This window comes from Chlorocebus sabaeus, chromosome 4 (assembly GCF_047675955.1).
Source record: "Chlorocebus sabaeus isolate Y175 chromosome 4, mChlSab1.0.hap1, whole genome shotgun sequence".
Taxonomy (NCBI): domain Eukaryota; kingdom Metazoa; phylum Chordata; class Mammalia; order Primates; family Cercopithecidae; genus Chlorocebus; species Chlorocebus sabaeus.
In genome coordinates, this window is record NC_132907.1 from 19,271,163 (window position 1) to 19,289,356 (window position 18,194).

At 36.2% G+C, this 18,194-nt stretch overlaps 1 protein-coding gene across 2 annotated transcripts in view; it reads left to right on the forward strand.

The window, feature by feature from the left end:
* TBCA (tubulin folding cofactor A) overlaps nucleotides 1–17,980 on the forward strand; it is an 83,536-nt gene extending 65,556 nt beyond the window's left edge. Inside the window, exons 2-5 of one of the 2 annotated variants that reach the window (XM_073014661.1) lie at nucleotides 949–1,054; nucleotides 6,390–6,456; nucleotides 15,855–15,941; nucleotides 17,723–17,980. In XM_073014661.1, the coding sequence (XP_072870762.1) occupies nucleotides 949–1,054; nucleotides 6,390–6,456; nucleotides 15,855–15,941; nucleotides 17,723–17,730 (268 nt within the window). In that variant the 3' untranslated portion in view covers nucleotides 17,731–17,980. The remainder of the gene's footprint in view (nucleotides 1–948; nucleotides 1,055–6,389; nucleotides 6,457–15,854; nucleotides 15,942–17,722) is intronic. The other variant, XM_007976095.3, reaches the window with a different exon arrangement.
* Nucleotides 17,981–18,194: the final 214 nt, after the last annotated feature.

Sequence of the window (18,194 nt, forward strand, 5' to 3'; positions counted from 1 at the left end):
TTTTAAAAAATACTTTTTCTTACTTTAGGAAGTAAATACTAGTTTGTTTCTACCACTTGTCTGTGAGAGAACTGCATCTAAATTATCTATCTCAGCTCCTTGCACAAGGAAAGTCTGGCATAAAATTAAAGGCACAATAAATACTTGTTAAATGATTTTGTTGTTAAAAAATAATCCAGTCTTTCTTTGTTTTGGATTTGACATGCAATCTACTGAATTTTCCGCGGCCAGTAAACTGAGCTTTTACCATTGTGCTGTTTCAGATACATGTATAAAGGTTTGGAAGACATATTTAAAAAAAAAAAAAAAAAAGACAATTATATTAGTATTATTGGTATATACTAATTTTGAGTATTGCTTTCACATTGTAATTATACTGAAGTTGGTTTTTAATTTAAAAATTAAGAATTTCATGCTTTGGGCTAGGCACGGTGACTTACACCTGTAATCCCAGCACTTTGGGAGGCCGACGCTGGTGGATCATGAGGTCAGGAGATCGAGACCATCCTGGCTAACACAGTGAAACCCTGTCTCTACTAAAAATACAAAATATATTAGCTGGGTGTGGTGGTGGGCACCTGTAGTCTCAGCTACTCGGGAGCCTGAGTCAAGAGAATGTTGTGAACCCGGGAGGTGGAGCTTGCAGTGAGCTGAGATCTCGCCACTGCACTCCAGCCTGGGTGACAGAGCAAGACTCTGTCTCAAAGAAAAAAAAAAAGAATTTCATGCTTTGATAGATTGCACTTATGTTAGGCAGGTATAGGATTTAAGAGCATGAGGATCATACTTACATCTCTGACTAAACTATTTCTCTTCTGTTCCTTCCTCCCCCCATCTAATATATCTACTTTGACATTCTAAATATAGTAGGTTTTATATTTACACAGTTTCTTTCTTATGGTCTAGAGAGAAAGCTAATTTTCTGAAATATTTTTGGCTTTTCTATAGGTTGGTCAAAGAAAAAGTGATGTATGAAAAAGAGGCAAAACAACAGGAAGAAAAGATTGAAAAAATGAGAGCTGAAGATGGTGAAAATTATGACATTAAAAAGCAGGTAAAATTATATCATAACAATAGCTAACATTTACAGAATGCCATATTAACTAATGTAGTTTTTACAATAGTTCTCTGAGATTATATTATTATTTATTTCTTTACTATTAAAACTTCCATTTAAAGATAAGGAAACTAAAACACAGGTTAAATAACTGCCCAAATCACACTGTTGCTAAGTGACATAGCTGAGGTTTTGTTTTGTTTTGTTTTTTGTTTTGTTTTGTTTTGTTTGAGACAGGGCCTCACTCTGTCATCCGGGCTAGAGTGCAGTGGTGTGATCACGGCTCACTGCAGCCTTGACCTCTCGGCTCAAGCAATTCTCCCACCTCAACTCCCCAAAGTGCTGGGATTACAGGCATGAGCCACTGCACCTGGCATAGCTAAGATTTGAACACAGGCATTCTTTTTCTAGTATCTGTACTCTTAATTGCTAAACTTTACTGCCTTTCGATTTTTAAGTATCAAATATAAAAATGGACTAATATTATATTAATTATATATTTAGATTCACAAATATTTTCTCCAAACTGATGTGAAGACCACAAAAATAAAGTATGTATTGCACTTTTCAGTGACTACTTCTGATTGTCTTCATGACAAATTTCAGTGGCCTTAACATTGCATACAAGGCTCTTCTTGATTTTGAATCAGGAAATGAAGTTACATCTGCTTATCTAACCTCATTTCTTACCAATCCCTATCTCGACCTCTTAGGTGCCTTATAGCTCCCTGAACATGCCCTTTCTTCTTTGCCTCTGAAATTTTGCATGTCTGAGATGCTCTTACTCCTGGCCTTACTTATCCTTTCCTTATTAATTTCTGTTCTTCCTTGAGGTCTCTTCTACTCTCACCTCTAGACTGAGTTAGGTGCCCCTGCTTTTCGCTCCCAGAACACTTCTTTATTCCCATCATAGCATATATTGAACGTTCATTCTCAGCTGACAGTTGCTTCATAATTCCTTGAGAAAATAAAGGCCATTAGGGAATTTTCTCATATTCTTATGACAAAATCTATCAACCTATCTGCATCTGTACGTATACCACCTTCCTTCCTGTAAGAGTGGATTATGTGCCCTAACCCTTGTTATAACTATCAGTGACATTGTTATTACTCTTTTTTCCCTCATCTTAAATACCTCAGTAGCATCTGACACAAGTTACCACTTTCACCTTGAAACTTGACACATCCTCTGAGGTGTTCAAAATTAAAATCTTGATCTCACAGTACTCCAACCTACTCTCCCAAACAAAAAAACTATTTCTTCTTTCTTTTTCCTCATCTCAGTGAGTGGTACCTCCACTCATCCAGATACTCAAGCTAAAAATTTAGTTGGTCCTTTCTTGATATTTTTCTCTCTTTCTAATAACCACATCCAATATCAGCATCTCCTATTTCTTGTTTAATTTTCTTTTCTTTCTTTTTTGAGACGGAGTCTTGCTGTGTCTCCCAGGCTGGAGTGCAGTGGTGCAATCTCGGCTCACTGCAATGTTCACCTCCCGGGCTCAGCTGATTTTCCTGCCTCAGCCTCCCAAGTAGCTGGGATTAACAGGCATGCACCACCACACCCGGCTAATTTTGTATTTTAGTAAAGACAGGGTTTTGCCATGTTGGCCAGGCTGTTGAACTCCTGACCTCAGGTGATCTGCCTGCCTTAGCCTCCCAAAGTGCTGGGATTACAGGGGTGAGCTACCGCGTCCAGCCAGCACTTCCTATTTCTTACTCTTTATTTTTCTCTCTACTGCCATTGTTCTAGTCTAGTCCACTGTTCTCTCTTACTGGTACTATTTATTGCAGAAGCCTCCCAGTTGGCATACTTCTTTCACCCTTGACATCCTCCATTCCTTCCCCACCACAACCACCAAATAAATCTCTATAAAATGTACCTCACATCACTTGGTCTTCTACTTAAAATCTAGTGTCAGATGCATTTAAAATAATTTCCAGATGACAGTTTTAAAAAAGGAGAGTGTGAACCAGCTTATACAAACTATATCTTAAATTTTATTTTTGAAATCAGCTCATGAACTCAGTCATTTTTGCCGTGTAAATTGTGGCATAATTGGTAATCACACTTAACTCAGGCTTAATTCAGCAAAATTAATCAATCATTTAAAATAGATTTTTTTGTAGGGAGTTGCTTTCTGCCATGCAGAAGAAATGCAGCAGCAACTGAAACAACTTGTTGGCTGTGTCTTCCCTTGGCTGTCTAGGAAGACAGCCTTCTTATTTTATTAAGCTTTTAGGAGAGGCCGTCTTCCTTTATTTGTGATATAGCACTGTGTGTATAAAAGACATTTGTGTGTCAGATACTCATAAATTGAGGGAGGATTAGTAAACAGATGTGTAGATATAGTATGTCCCCTTTATTTTGTTTTTTAATATTAATAAATTATATTGGGCAGTGGGGTCTCTTTGTGAAGCCCAAGCTGGAGTGCAGTGGTGTGATCCTAGCTCACTGTTACTGCCTCAAACTCCTGGGTTCAAGTGATGCTCCCACCTCAGCCTCCAGAGTAGCTGGGACTACAGATGTGTGCCACCATGCCTGGCCAATTTTTAAATTTTTTATAGAGACAGGGTCTCACTTTCTTGTTTAGGCTGGTCTTCAATTCCTGGCCTCCAGCGATCCTCCCACCCTAGCCTCTCAGAGTCTTGGGATTATATGCGTGAGCTCCCTGGCCTGGCCTTATCCACCTTTATGAACTAACTACCCTTCATAAGGATTTACATATGGAATGTAACTTTTTATTCTTAAAATTATGATACATACTGCTTTTGTACCTCTTTCACTACATCTAGTGGGAAAATATTATGACATAGTATGTAACTTTATTTTATCCAGGTCCTTCTTGGACTTCATCAGCTTGTTTTCCCGGTCATGTAGCTAGTGACCTCATTTAGTCTTTTTCTTTGACCTGCTTTTTTTCACCATCAATAATGTATTTTAAAATAGCCCTATAGCTAAAATAGTAGTTATCAGTTACATGGAGTGGAAGAATAAATGTGTTCCCTTTCTAAATAAAATTCTACAAGTAATGTTACGGGTTATCACAGAACCTGTTTTCATTTATATTCATGTATGTATCATATTTCAATAAAATCACTACTTTATAGGTAAGGATTAACTACTGAATCCTGTGCTGTACTTGTCATTTCAAAATACCAACCACATACTAGTTGCATTACTGACTACATACACAGATGTAAAAGGGAAAAAAAATTGTTCAAAAGTTGTTATTACCCTCAGCCATGTTAAAATTCTCTTTTTGGTCATAGGTATCATAGTTTTTAACAGGATTTGTTAGATTCATAGCCAACTTAGTACTTATTCAGAAATAACATCTCATATCTCATTATAGAACAATAGTTGTTTCTGTTTGCTTCTGTTGTCGACCTACCATGTATATAGTTGTCGATTGCAGTTTTGTTTCAGAGTTTCCTAAAAACTTGTCTTTAGCCAACCTGCATACATTTCTTAATTTCCTTTCCCTGGCTTAGCTATATTATGGCCATTCATATTTTTTTATCATATACAATGGATGTTGCATAACCAAAAGAACGGTCTGTTCCTGATTGCCTGAGACTTTAAGGTCAGCAATGATTTTCTTAACATTTATTGTGCCTCTCGTAGAAAATATCAAGAAAGCCAAGTGCTGCATTTTGTGGGTTTTCTACACTTCTCCCTAGATTTCTTCCTCTTCTGAGCTAAACACTGTCCTCAGTCACTTCTCACTACTTTGGCTTTTCTCTCGCTTGGATCCTTTTTTCTCTGGCTTTCCTACCTCTTCTAAATTGGCTGTATTTTAAGCACACACTTAAGGTGCTATCTCTTATTCTATACCAAACTCTTACCTGAAGATGGTTGCCAGAAATCAGGACACAGTCCCTCTGTTGGACTAGGTATAATTTTGGTTCTTTTAAAATAAGTAATTAGGCCAGGTACAGTGGCTCACATCTGTAATCCCGGCCTTTTGGGAGGCCAAGCTGGGTAGATCACTCAGAACTACCTCAGAACTACCTAAGACTGGGTAATTTATAAAGAAAAAAGGTTTACTTGACTCAGTTCCACATGGCTGGGGAGACCTCAGGAAACCTATAATCATGGCAGAATGTGAAGGGGAAGCGAGCACCTTCTTCACAAGGTGGCAGGGGTGAGAGAGAGAGAACAAGTGGGAAGTGCCCCACTTTTAAACCCTCTGATCTCATGAGAACTCACTCTCAGAGCATGTAGGAAACGGCCCCTATAATCCAATCATCTCCCACTGGGTCCCTCCCTAACATGTGGAGATTACAATTCAAGATGAGATTTGTATGGGGACACAGAGTGAAACCATATCAAAGGTGAAACTGTCTCTACAAAAAAATTTTTTAAAAAAATGTATTAGAATACAAAAAATTAGCTGGGTGTGGTAGTGTGCATCCATAGTCCCAGCCACCTAGGAGGCTGAGGTGAGAGGATCACCTGAGCCCAGGAGGTCAAGGCTGCAGTGAGCCATGATCATGCTACTGTACTCCAGCCTGGGTGACAGAGTGAGGCCTTCTCTCAAAAAATATATAAAATAAAATAGAAAAGTAAAAGTAAGCAACTAGGTAAAAGTTTTCAGGAGGCCAGAATATCAGTCAATTAAATATTTATTCTGTTTTTTTTATTTTCTGACTAAACAATATAACATGTCATTCAAATATTGCCCAAATTGATTTTAGCCTTCCGCTTCTGATAGCTCTCTTCTTCTCCACCAGTTAAGGTTGGGTACAGAGGGTTTTGCCCTCACTTGGTAAAGCTTTCTGGTTTGTTTTTCAACCTATCCTGGGGCATAATGATTGTCAGTAATGACACTCAGTCAGACATATCTCTGTCATTTCTCCTGAGGCACAACTCATCTCTTAGGTTCCAGAAGTAATAAGACAAACTGGTATAATTTTTGGACAAAGAGTTCTCAGTTTTCTCACAAAAGCTTTGCAATTATTGCATATAATTGCAGTAATATAAAATTCATCTTTTTGAAAACGATGTACACACTTTTTTTTACTCTTTGAAATAAGAGTGAACATTTACGATGACATGTTTCTATGTTTTTCCTAAAAATATAAAGGGGAAATGTTTTTCATTAAATATATGGAAAACTTTAGGAGGCTTCAGTCAACAAAGAAGATACCCCTTTGACCAGGAGTGTCTCACAAGGCTGATCCTCAAAGAAAAACCCAGATTTTCTTTTAATCACTAATAAAAATATGGAAAATAACTTACAATCATGCAAGAAAATGTGTTTGTCTCTTGGTACATATATGCAGGCTTATAAAAGGTAATACACTTGCTTTTTTATTTTTTGTGTAGATTTCACAAGAAATTCCAAAAGAAATTCAAAGAGGTTTTGTACATCCTTCATCCTACCTCCCCCAATGTTAGTATCTTGTGTAAATATAATACAGTATTCAAACCCTGAAGTTGACATTGGTACACCACAGAGCTTACTCATATTTCACTAGTTATACCTGCACTCATTAGTGTGTTGGCATGTATAGTTCTCTGCAGTAGCATGTGCAGCAACCAATCAAGATGGAGAACTGTTCCATTGCAAAGCTCCCTCTTGTCACCTCTTTTTAGCCACCCCATCCTCTCTGCTCCCTAAACCCTAAATAGTTACACTGCCTCCAGAATGTCACATAACATAGAATGGAATATACAGTATGTAACCTTTTAAAATTGGCTTTTTCTATTTTATATAATTCCCTTTAGGTCCATTGAAGTTATTGAGCGTATCAATAGTTTGTTCTTTATTACTTCTAAGTAGTATTCCATGGTTTAGATGTACTAACATTTAACCTTTGATGACCATTTGGATTGTTTCCAGGTTTTTGCTGTTGTGAGAAAAGCTGCTGTGAACATTTATGTACAGTTTTGATGTGAACATAACTTTTATTTTATGTGGTTTTGGGGGAACAGGTGGTTTTTGGTTACATGAGTAAGTTCTTTAATGGTGATTTTTGAGATTTTGTGCACCCATCACCCAAGCAGTATACACTGAACCTGATTTATAGTCTTATCCCTCACCCCATTTGTACCCTTTCCGTCTGAGTCCCCAAGGTCTATTGTGTCATTCTTATGCCTCTGCATCCTCATAGCTTTGCTCCCACTTATAAGTAAGAACATGTGATGTTTGCTTTTCCATTCCTGAGTTACCTCACTTAGAGTAATAGTCTCCAGTCCCATCCAAGTTGCTGCAAATGCCATTATCTCATTCCTTTTTATGGCTGAGTATTATTCCATCATATATATATATGCATGCCACAGTTTATCCACTTGTTGATTGATGGACATTTGGGTTGGTTCCACATTTTTGCAGTTGTGGATTGTGCTGCTGTAAACATGCGTGTGCAAGTATCTATTTCATATGATGACTTCTTTTCCTCTGGGTAGATACCCAGTAGGAATTGCTGGACCAAATGGTAGTCCTACTCTTAGTTCTTTAAGGAATCTCCACCAACATCTATTATTTTTTTATTTTTTGATTATGATCATTCTTTCAGGAGTAAGGTGGTATCGCATTGTGGTTTTGATTTGCATTTCCCTGATCATTAGTGTTGGGCATTTTTTCATATTTTGTTGGCCATTTGTATGTCTTTTGAGAATTGTCTATTCATGTCCTTAGCCCACTTTTTGATGGGATTGTTTATTTTTTTCTTGGTGATTTGTTTGAATTTGTTACAGATTCTGGATATTAGTCCTTTGTCAGATGTATAGATAATGAAGATTTTCTCCCACTCTGTGGCTTGTCTGTTTACTCTGTTGACTGTTCCTTTTGCCATGCAAAAGCTCTTTAATTAAGTCCCAGCTATTTATCTTTGTTTTTATTACATTTCCTTGTGGGTTCTTAGTTATGAAATCATTGCCTAAGCCAATGTCTAGAAGGGTTTTTCCAATGTTATCTTCTAGAATTTTTATGGTTTCAGGTCTTAGATTTAAGTCCTTAATCCATCTTAAGTTGATTTTTGTATAAGGTGAGAAATAAGGATCCAGTTTCATTTTCCTACATGTGGCTTGCCAAGTGTCCCACCACCATTTGTTGAAAAGGGTGTCCTTTCCCCACTTTATGTTTTTGTTTGCTTTGTCAAAGATAGTTGACTGTAAGTATTTGGGTTTATTTCTGGGTTCTGTACTCTTGAACATAAGTTTTCATTTCTGTAGGATAAATGCCTAACAGTGCAATTACTAGGTTGTATTCCTGTGGTTTTTGTTTTAAAAGAAACCACCAAACTCTTTTCCGGAGTGGCTGTACTATTTTATGTTCCCACCAGCAATGATTCAATTTCTCTACATCCTTACCAGCATTCAGTGTGATCTCTATTTTTTAATTTTAGCATTTAGCCATCAGCTGTGTGATAGCTGTACAGTGATAACTCATTGTGCTTTTAATTTGCATTTCCATAATGGCTAATAATGTTGAACGTTTTTTCATGTGCTTATTTGCTGTCTGTATATCCTCTTCAGTGAAAATGAGTGATCAGGCCTTTTGCCCACTAATTGGATGCTTTGTTTGTTTTTTTACATTTGAGTTTTGAGAGTTCATTGTATATTCTAGACGCATGCCCTTTGTCAGATACGTGGTTTGCAGATATTTCTGTCTGTAGTTTGTCTTTTTCTCCTCTTAACAGTGTCTTTGACAGAGAAACAGGGATTTTGTTTTTGTTTTTGTTTTGAGACAGAATCTTGCTCGGTCGCCCAGGCTGGAGTGCAGTGAGGAGATCTGGACTCACTGCAACCTCTGCCTCCTGGGTTGAAATGTTCCTTCTGCTTCAGCCTCCCAAGTAGCTGGGACTGCAGGCATGCGCCACCATGCCTGGCTAATTTTTTTTTTTTTTGAGATGGAGCCATACTCTTTGCTGGAATGCAGTGGTGTGATCTCAGCTCACTGCAACCTCTGCCTCCCAGGTTCAAGCAATTCTTCTGCCCCAGCCTCCGTAGTAGCTGGGATTATATGCGCCTGCCGCCATGCCCAGCTAATTTTTGTGTTTTTAGTAGAGAAAATGTTTCACCGTGTTGGTCAAGCTGGTCTCGAACTCCTGACCTCAAGTGATCTGCCCGCCTTGGCCTTCCAAAGTGCTGGGATTATAGGCATGAGCCATTGTACCCAGCCAAGTTTTTAAATTTGAGAACATCCAATTTATCAGTACTTCCTTTTGTGAATCATACTTTTGGTTTCAGGGCTAAGGTCTCTTGGCTTGTCTTAGATTCCAAAGATTTTCTTTTCTTTTTTTTTTCCCCCTGAAAGTTGTATGATTTTGTGTTTTATATTTAAGTCTTCAATCCATTTTGAGGTTTTTTTGTTGTTGTTGTTTGAGACGGAGTCTCGCTCTGCCGCCCAGGCTGGAGTGCAGTGGCCGGATCTCAGCTCACTGCAAGCTCCGCCTCCCGGGTTTACGCCATTCTCCTGCCTCAGCCTCCCGAGTAGCTGGGACTACAGGCGCCCGCCACCTCGCCCGGCTAGTTTTTTTTTGTATTTTTTAGTAGAGACGGGGTTTCACCGTGTTAGCCAGGATGGTCTCGATCTCCTGACCTCGTGATCCGCCCGTCTCGGCCTCCCAAAGTGCTGGGATTACAGGCTTGAGCCACCGCGCCCGGCCCCATTTTGAGGTAATTTTTATATAAGGCTTGACGTTTGGTTTGAGATTCATCTTTTTGCCAATGTCCAGTTGCTCCAGCAGCATTTGTTGAAAAGGCTATCCTCCCTTCATTGAATTGCTTTTGTATCTTTGTCAAGTTGGACATACTTGTATGGGTTTACTTTTGTGTTCTCTCTTCTGGTTCATTAATCTTTATCCGTTTAACAACACTGCACTGTTTTGATTCCATACCGATGTAGTAAATCTTAACATTGGGAAGAGTGAGTGTCTTTTATTTTATTTTTTCAAAATTAATTTAGCTTTTCTAGTTTGTTTTGGCTTTCCATGTAAATTTTTAAATAAGCCTGTCTGTATCTCTAAAACACCTTTTGATAGGAATTGCATTAAACCTAAAAATCAGTTTGGGGCAAATTGATGTCCCAGTTAATGGACATGGTAAGTCTTTCTAATTTATTTAGGTCTGATTTCTTTCATCAGCATTTTATAATTTTCAGCATACAGATCCTGCACATTATAAATGTATAGTGAAGTTTTTTTTTTTTTTTTTTTTTTTTTTTGACTCTTGCAAATGGTACTGTTTTTAGTTTTGGTTTCCACATACCATATCTGTTGTTAGGTATAAAAATGCAGTTGATTGTTTTTGTGTGTGTGTGTTGATCTTGTAACCTGCAAACTCACCTTGCTGAACTTATTCCAGGATTATATTCATTTTCTTTCTCAGACCTGATGATGTGAATTACATGGATTGATTTTCAAATATTTAACCGTCCTTGCATACGTACAATGAATCCCACTTGATACTGGTGTATAAATAATTATTTGTATACATTGCTGAATTCAATTTGCTAATTTGTTGAGGCAGTTTTCTTTTTTTGTGCTGTCTTTATGCGGTGTTGCTGTAAGGTTAATACTGATTTCATAAAATCGTTTGGGAATATTGATTTAAAAAATCATTTGTTCCTTTTCTGTTTTCTTGAAGGATTTGTGTAAAATTGGTGTTAATTGTTATTTAAATATTTGGTAGAATTGTCTATTGAAATTGTCTGGGCCTGGAGAGCTCTTTTGTAGGAACTTTTAAATTACAACTTCATTCAGCAGAACATTGGAGAAAAGGTATTTTTTAAATTAACACCAAAAATAAATTATAACTTCAGTTTCTGTAGTAATTAATAGGACTGTTTAAGTAATTAAGTTTGGGTAGTTGGTAGTTTTTGAGGAATTGGTCAATTTCTCCTAAGTTGTTTATGAACATTATGAACAATATTATAACATCATTTATAGTATTTCTTCTCGTTTTAATAGTTGCAGGATCTGTAATGATATCCTCTATTTTGGACTACTTTTGGTGATTTCTGCCCTTTCACTTTATCTTTGTCTTCCTAAAGGTTTGTCAGCGTGTTTTTTTTTTTTCTTTTCAAGAAACCAGCTTTTTGGTTTTTTAATTTTATTACTATTTTTTTGAGACAGGGTTTCACTCTGTCGCCCAGACTGGAGTGCAGTGGTACGATCCTGGCTCACTGCAGCCTTAACCTCCCAAGCTCAAGCACTTCTCCCACTTTGGCCTCCCAAGTAGCTGGGACTACAGATGTGTGTTACCACGCCTGGCTAATTTTTTGTAGAGATGGAGTCTTGCCATGTTGCCCAGGCTGGTCTCGAATTCATGGGCTCAAGCGATCTGCCTGCCCTGACCTCCCAAAGTGTTAGGATTACAGGCGTGAGCCATGGCACCCAGCCAAAACCGGCTTTTTGTTTCATACAGTTTTGTCTATTGCTTTTCTTTTTTAAATTTCATTTGATTTCTGCTCTTATATGTTATTTCCTTCCTTCTGCTTGTTTTAGGTTTATTTTGCTCTTTTTCTAGGTTCTTGAAGCAAGAACTTATTTAAATTAAATTAAAACAAGATTATTAATTTCAGACCTTTCCTTTTTATTAATGTGGACATTTAGTGCTATAAATTTCCCAACAGACACCGCTTTAGCTGGATCCCATAAAATTTGACATGTTATATTTTCATTTCCATTTATATATATCTTTATTTGATACTTTTATTTTGGCCCATGGGTTCCTTACATGTATGTTGTTTAATTTCTAAGTAGGAATTTTCCTTTCTGTTTTGATTTCTAATTTTACTCCATTACAGTCAGATAATGCATTATGTAGGATTTCAGTTCTTGTAAATTTGTTGGGGTTTTTGCTGTTGTTCGGGTTTTTTGATCCAGAATATGGCTTACTTCAGTAAATATTTCATGGGTACTTGAAAAGTACTTGTATTCTCCTTATTACAACTCTGTATTCTCCTTTCTTTCTGAGGTAGAGTGTTCTATAAAAGTCAGTTACACCTTGTGTGTTGGTGTTGTTCAGTTCTTTTATACCTTTACTGATTTTCATCTAATATTTCTATCAGTTGCTGAGAGTGGGGTATTGAAATCCCCAGCTTATGTATATGGATTTGTCTGTTTTTCCTTTCAGCGTTATCAGTTTTGGTTTTACATATTTTAAAACTCTGTTGTTTAATGCATGCACATCTAAGATCACTGTATTTTCTTGGTAGATTGATAATTTTATGATAATGTAACATCCCTCTTTGTCTGTGATAATTATTTTGCTTTGAAGTTTACTTCATCTGGTATGAAGTTTAACCACTCCTGATTTTTCGGCTTTTTAGAGGCAAGGTCTCATTTTTTTGCCTAGGCTGGAGTACATTGTCACGATCATAGCTCATTGTAACCTCCCAGCTCCTGGGCTCAAGTAATCCTCCTGTCTCAGCCTCTTGAGTAGCTAGAACTACAGGCATGTGCCACCACACTCACCTAATTTTTATTTTTTGTACACAGAGTTTCACTGTGTTGCCCAGGCTGGTTGCAAACTGCTGACCTCAAGCGATCTTCCTGCCTTGGCCTCCTTAAGTGCTGGGATCATATAGGAATGAGCCACCATGCCTAGCCCTGCTTTTTTAAATTTATTTTTTCCCATCCTTTTATTTTTTATTTTATTATGTTTGAAGTGAGTTTCTTGTAGACAGCATTGTTATTGGGTCCAATCCATGAATCTCTGCCTTTTAACTAGTATATTTACACTTAAAGTAATTATTGATACATTAGAGCTTAAGGGCCCAAAGATCTTTTTTTTTTTTTTTTTTTTTTGACTTAAGATTCTTCTTACAATCTTACTCATTTGGCAATAACCATAAAATACAAGTCAAATAGATTTCCTGAGAAGTGAGTACATTACCATTTTACCACCATCTAAAGGAAACACTTAACCATTATTCCAGTAATCTCTGGATTGCTCTAGAGCCCAGCCTGGCAAACTAATGCCATTGGTTTCAGAGGTAGCCAATAGCCAATATTAGAGTATCTATTGATTATTATAGCTATAGGTATAGCCAGCTTCTGATGGATGATCTGGATACTTAAAGAAGCTGGAAACCTCATCACAATCAAGCAATAACCTAAGAGCTGGATTGACATTGGCCAGATTATTTCACAGAGCTCTTCTTTCTGACAGAAATGAAGATCTGCCCATTGGGGTATTTCCTTTCCAATTTACATATGTTTGACTCTAAAGGAAATTGATTAGATTTTAGGTTCAGCCATTTATTCATAATATTTGAACCTTGTTAAACTAACTCCCAACTTCCATTTTACCAAATAAGTACCCCCTATAAAACCATAACTTGTTTTAAAAACAATTAGACATCAGTCAGTACCACATCCTGTTGTGTTTGTTCCTGTAAGGTTCTTTGCATCTCCCAGTCTGTGCCAAGATCCTGAATTAAGCTCAGACTTATCATAGTCAACATTAGAATAAACTGACAATTGATTCAGATATTGTAAACAGAGGACAGTTAATTTGAGTACTACCTCCCAAGGGAAACCCTTTGAAAGATAATATTCATTTAATTAAGTTTAGGTGTTTTGGGGGGTATCTTTACATATATAATCACACCTCATATACTGTGTTTTAAAATTATTCCAGACAGTTGCAATTCAGTGTCCAAAGGTAAAATATATGATTTATGGCTTTGATGAAGATGTGGTTTGTGGATTCCAAATCATAGTCATCACTGTGTTCCTTTGGCTGTCTGTGGCATGAGCTTCTTGAAGCAATCTCAAATGTTTATTTTCATGTTAATACACCTAGACTTATGGATTGGAGGATAGAGACCTTTTCTTTTTCATCTTTGTATCCCCAGTACCTGGCATCCCGAAGACGTATAGTAAACTTATTGAATGAATTGGGGTAGTGTATGGGAGAGCCTGAGCTTTGGCCCTGTGTAAGTCGGAGTCCTGTTTTGATAGATTGAGGATTCTTGGTCTCTAATAATAGATAGAATTTTAATGAATAGAAGTTATTTTTGGATGGCATTGCTTAAAGGTTTTTTTGGTGGCTAAAGCTTAGAAAATATTTTTTTACAAACACATATAGTGACTTGTCATGGATTTGACCTATTCATTTCATCTTGTTTAATTCCTGTAACCATTCTGAAGGGAATTCCATAGGAAAGGAAATAGGAAAAATCCAGTATGAAATGTTCCTGTCACTGGTTTTTCACATGTATTCAAACTAACCAGATACACAAAAATAATTTAATGGCAGTGGTTAAATGTGTAGTCATAGTATGATTAGCTCTGAAATAAAATGATGATGTTATGTTTGAAATTTTCAGCCTGTGCCTTATTAGTAAAAGAGGCTTAAGTTCAACAATAGATTTCCACCTGAGAAAATAGATGTTAATAAAGAACTTCAGATTTTTGTTTTCAATATGAGCTCTGACAAAGCTATTTGGGAAAGGAAGATGGTACTGGGACCTAAAGTTTCTATTAAAATACAGTATCATTGCCATTAAATTATATCATTACCTTTTATTTTATATGAGCTTGATAATCTCCTTAGTAAAAAGCTCAGATTTTCTACCCATTTCTTTAAAGGTATTTGACCAAACATTATTTTCTGGAAATAAATGTTTAGATGAGCTCTATGTTTCTTTCTGAGAATAGTTTAAGGAAATAAAGCTTACTACTACTCTAAGAAAAAGCCCTATTTGAAGTCCAACATGTGGCATTAACTTATTTACTCTTATCAATTGGGTTTCCCTGTCATTGGTTTGATTTTTTTTCTTTTATGATTTGATGTGTTATAGTCCAGTTTTGAATGATGGATTTTATGTCCAGAAATATCCTCTGGAATACATATTTCTGTGTTTAATTCTGTAGTGTCTGTCATCAGGAGGAATAGGCAAGAAGTTCAGATTCAGAGGGGTGCCACGTTGGTAATTTGGCTCACATTGCATGGGGAGAATAATCTCTCTACTAAAATGAAGCACGAGGATAAGTAATAACTTTTTATGCATGATAAGCATCAAAAATATGAACCTGCTGGTCTTTGCTTTTCATTTTTCTTTACCTCTGTCTTTCAGTGTGAACCTCCTGCAGTGTGCACACGATGTGATCAATAACTCAATAACTTTTTTCATGCAGTAATTATCTCCATGTGATATTATCTGAACACTGTTTTTCTTTGTTACTCAAAAGATGCAGGAGATATTTATATAACCAGCTGATCCCATTTTGGATAAAGGTGCTTTGTGACAGCAGGGGAAATAGTTTATTTTAAATAGCCTTTTAAAATAAATGCTCTATGAAAAGCTTTTGCAGTTAACTTTTACTTAGCATGAGAAGGTGATTACCAAAAAGATTTAGTTCTAAAACTTGTACTTTGTAGATTTTACAGTATGATAGTCTTGCTTTTCTAACCCTTTTTTTTTTTTTAATTGAGATGGAGTTGCCCAGGCCGGAGTGCAATGGTGCAATCTCAGCTCATCACAAACTCTGCAAGTAGCTGGGATTACAGGCATGCGCCACCATACCCAGCTAATTTTGTATTTTTAGTAGAGACAGGGTTTCTCCATGTTGGTCAGGCTGGTCTCAAACTCCTGACCTCAGGTGATCCACCTGCCTCAGCCTCCCAAAGTGCTGGGATTACACACATGAGCCACCGTGCCCAGCCTTTCTTTCTAACTTCTAATAAACACAGTTTAAGTTAAAATATTGAACTATTTAATATAACCATAACTTTTTTCTGATTCCTGTTAATAAGGATATATTTACCAAGATATGAGCTAAACACATACAAGTTTTGCCATCTCTGAACATCTCACAGAGATTCTTATTCTAGGTAGAGATCCTACAAGAATCCCGGATGATGATCCCAGATTGCCAGCGCAGGTTGGAAGCCGCATATTTGGATCTTCAACAGATATTAGTAAGTAAAGACTTCTGTGTCATATGTTAAAAAAATTTTTTTTCAATCCAATACATGGAAAGCGAAAAGTTTAAATATTTAACACTGAGAACTAGTCGGCAGTATTTCTTATTCACTTGCCCTTTATACCACTATATTTTAAAATAATTAATGGAGTTTAAATTGTGTTTTGAATTATGCCTCCAGTAAAAGTACTGTTTTCTAGCATGTTTGTTCAATTCATTAAAATTTAGCTGAATTTATTTAAGTTATGATAGTACCAGTATTGTCCAGCAAGGTCTTGATTATTTGGTTTTCATACATAAAGATCTTTTGAGACATTGAGGGTGAGTTGATTGATTAAAATTTTAAAAGATCTAATATTTCAAAAGAATTTGGGCTCTTAATAAAAGGATCTGGAATTCTTTCACATTCAAACCTAAATCAGTTTGAGAGAGGGGGAAAAAACTGGTAATCTAGGTAGTCCCCTCATAATAACTTGGAGCTGAATAACACTTATACTTGCTGGTATAAATGCCTTGTGATACAGAAGGTAAATAAAGCAGGAAATAATACCTGTTAAAATACTAACTGAGATAGGAAGTATCATTTGTATTTCTTAACAGTTTAAATGCTTTTTTCTCTCATGAATCTAGTAGCTGAGAAAGTAATAGAAATTGCTTGAAAAAAATAATGTCGGCTGCCGGGCGCGGTGGCTCACGCCTGTAATCCCAGCCCTTTGGGAGGCTGAGGCGGGTGGATCACGAGGTCAGGAGTTGAAGACCAGCCTGACAAACATGGTGAAACCCTGTCTCTACTAAAATAAATACGAAAATAATAATAATAATGTCTTTGGATGATATATTTGTGTGTGAGGATATATTCAACAATATCTCTGCCCCCGAAGAGCTTATATTTACTAACAGAGAACAAAGATGTGTTTAAGGTGTAACATGGAGGTTTAAGAAATTCTTACCTATAGTTTGAGCTAAGCAAATTCTCAGTCCTTTTGCTTTCAGTTTGCATATTAAATACACACATACTTTATTTCCTCTACTCTGTTTGTATATCTCCATCTTTTATTGACCTGACATAAATTGCTAACCATAGATAGCTTCATGTAAAAATCAAACAAAATTTCCTGTGTAGAGTAATTTAGATGATATTATTTCATTTTTCTGTTATCATTACAATATATTAGTAGAAGTTGCCTATATATCAGTATTATGGAAAAACTCAATCTTTAAATATCAGAAAATGAAAGATGTATTTTGTTTCCTTTAGTGTAGGGTATGTAATACCCATTAGCAAGCAAGCAATTCATTTGTTGAATTCAGAGATTATATTTAACTCTGTTGTGACATAGAAAGCCTTCTTCGTCATTGGGAATAGTTGGTGGATTATTTTGGCCTGAATGCTGTCATGTATGGAATATGTTAGTAAATCTTGCTTTTTACTTTTCTCTTTCGTATGATGATGATGGGTCAACAAAATGAGAATAAACTTTTCTGAGGTTTTTATTTAATTTACTTAATGCTGGTAGCTTTAGAAGGCTGTGTTATTCACTTATTATATGAGAATCTATATAGTGAAGCAAAAGCACCAGTTTTTTCTTCCTTTCCTTGTAAAGAAGGAGCAGAATGTGGGAAACCTGTGGAATTACAGTATGTTTAGATGAGGCTTGGGATTTTTTACTTTTAATTTTTTAGTTATTTACATTAATGGTTTATAATATTTGAGTAAATAACAAAGTACTGAAACTTGAAAAGGATAAACTTAATTTTTATTGTATTTCATTTTAGGAATGTGAAAAAGACTTGGAAGAAACTGAGGAATATAAAGAAGCACGTTTAGTACTGGATTCAGTGAAGTTAGAAGCCTGAAACTTTTCTTGTATGGGGTGGTTTTTGCATTGAATCCTGGGGTCCATTTTACAATCCAGTATTTTTGACCACTGCTGTGTGTTCAAGTAGTGTGAGAATGTGATTGTTTTTATCTGGTTACGTATGTATTTCTTTGTCTAATTTAATATGTCAAATAAATGAATACATCTAATAAAATTGTTTATTTTGTACTTTACAAAATTTTTAAATTAACCTTTTATCATTAAACCACATAAACTTTATGACAGAGAACTATAATCTGTTAGGTTCTATTTAAACTCTATGTATTTTGCTTCGTAAGCATAGATTGAGTTTTAAAAAATAGGATACCAGTTTTTCAAATAACAATCCAAATTTTAGTTGGGTATAGTGGTACATACCTGTATTCCCA